The 976-nt window shown below is 38.0% G+C and overlaps 1 protein-coding gene across 2 annotated transcripts in view; it reads left to right on the forward strand.

Moving 5' to 3' along the window:
* The window catches only part of LOC104707807 (F-box protein At4g02760-like), an 8,258-nt gene that overhangs the window by 5,448 nt on the left and 1,834 nt on the right, over positions 1 to 976 (forward strand). For both annotated transcript variants that reach the window (XM_010424237.1, XM_010424238.1), the window contains exons 4-6: positions 218 to 393; positions 488 to 586; positions 778 to 888. In XM_010424237.1, the coding sequence (XP_010422539.1) occupies positions 218 to 393; positions 488 to 586; positions 778 to 888 (386 nt within the window). The remainder of the gene's footprint in view (positions 1 to 217; positions 394 to 487; positions 587 to 777; positions 889 to 976) is intronic.

A 976-nucleotide genomic window follows, 5' to 3' on the forward strand; every position in this document is an offset into this window, starting at 1 on the left:
AATTCCAACATTCTCATATCATGTATCTACTTCTGAAAGTATTGCGCTATTTCTCCACCCGCTTTGTTGAATCTGTAGACAGTGTTTTAGGGATGTATTTTCCCGCCTGATCTCATAATGGATGTTATAAATTAAGAATGCTTAAATTACAATTTGTTCATGGAATGTGTTTTCTCGAGTGATGTCTCGCATAATATGTTTTCTAATGCATATTCAGGTATTTTCAATGCTTGACACAAAGTCTCTCATGCAAGCTTCTGCATGCTGCACGATGTTCAACAAGTGTGCCATGGATCGTGTATGTTACTCTCACATCGACCTAACAACCGCTGCCGAACATGTTGATAATGGAGTTGTGTGTAGAATGATCCATCGGGCAGGAAAAGAACTCAGGTGAAATTTCCTCTGCCTGGGTTATCTTATATTGTGGTGGAGCTTGGTCTATATATCTATGAAATCATCTCTCAGGTTTCGTTTATGTTTGCAGATCCTTCAAACTTGGTTCTATTTCTCCCTCAGCTGGATCTACATCTTTGCTCACAAGATCCTGTCTTACCCCATTAACCTTTAATCATGGTTTTGCTGGGTATCTGCGTTATAACCAATATATACAAGTGAATGTTATGTTATGTATCAAATCTGTTATATTAATATGATTTGTGCTGTCTGCAACACCTAGATAAAGAAAATGGATTTTACCAGTTTTATAGAATAGTTGGTGTCTAATTAACATCTGTGTCATCTATTGAGTGATGCTAACTTTTTCCATTCAACTAGGGGTTGTTTGAGAAGTCTACACCTTTACCATCTCAGAATGATGGATGGCGAGTCCTTATCTCCTGTGTTGTCAGCCTGTTTAAATGTCACTGATTTGAAGATTGTTGGATTGTAAGCTGGCTTGGATCCCCTGAACTTCAGGAATTCTCCATTTCATTGTTGCTTTGTTTTATTTTTCCTCGAGGCGCCATCTTCTATG

Source organism: Camelina sativa, chromosome 8 (assembly GCF_000633955.1).
Source record: "Camelina sativa cultivar DH55 chromosome 8, Cs, whole genome shotgun sequence".
NCBI classification, from domain to species: Eukaryota; Viridiplantae; Streptophyta; class Magnoliopsida; order Brassicales; family Brassicaceae; genus Camelina; species Camelina sativa.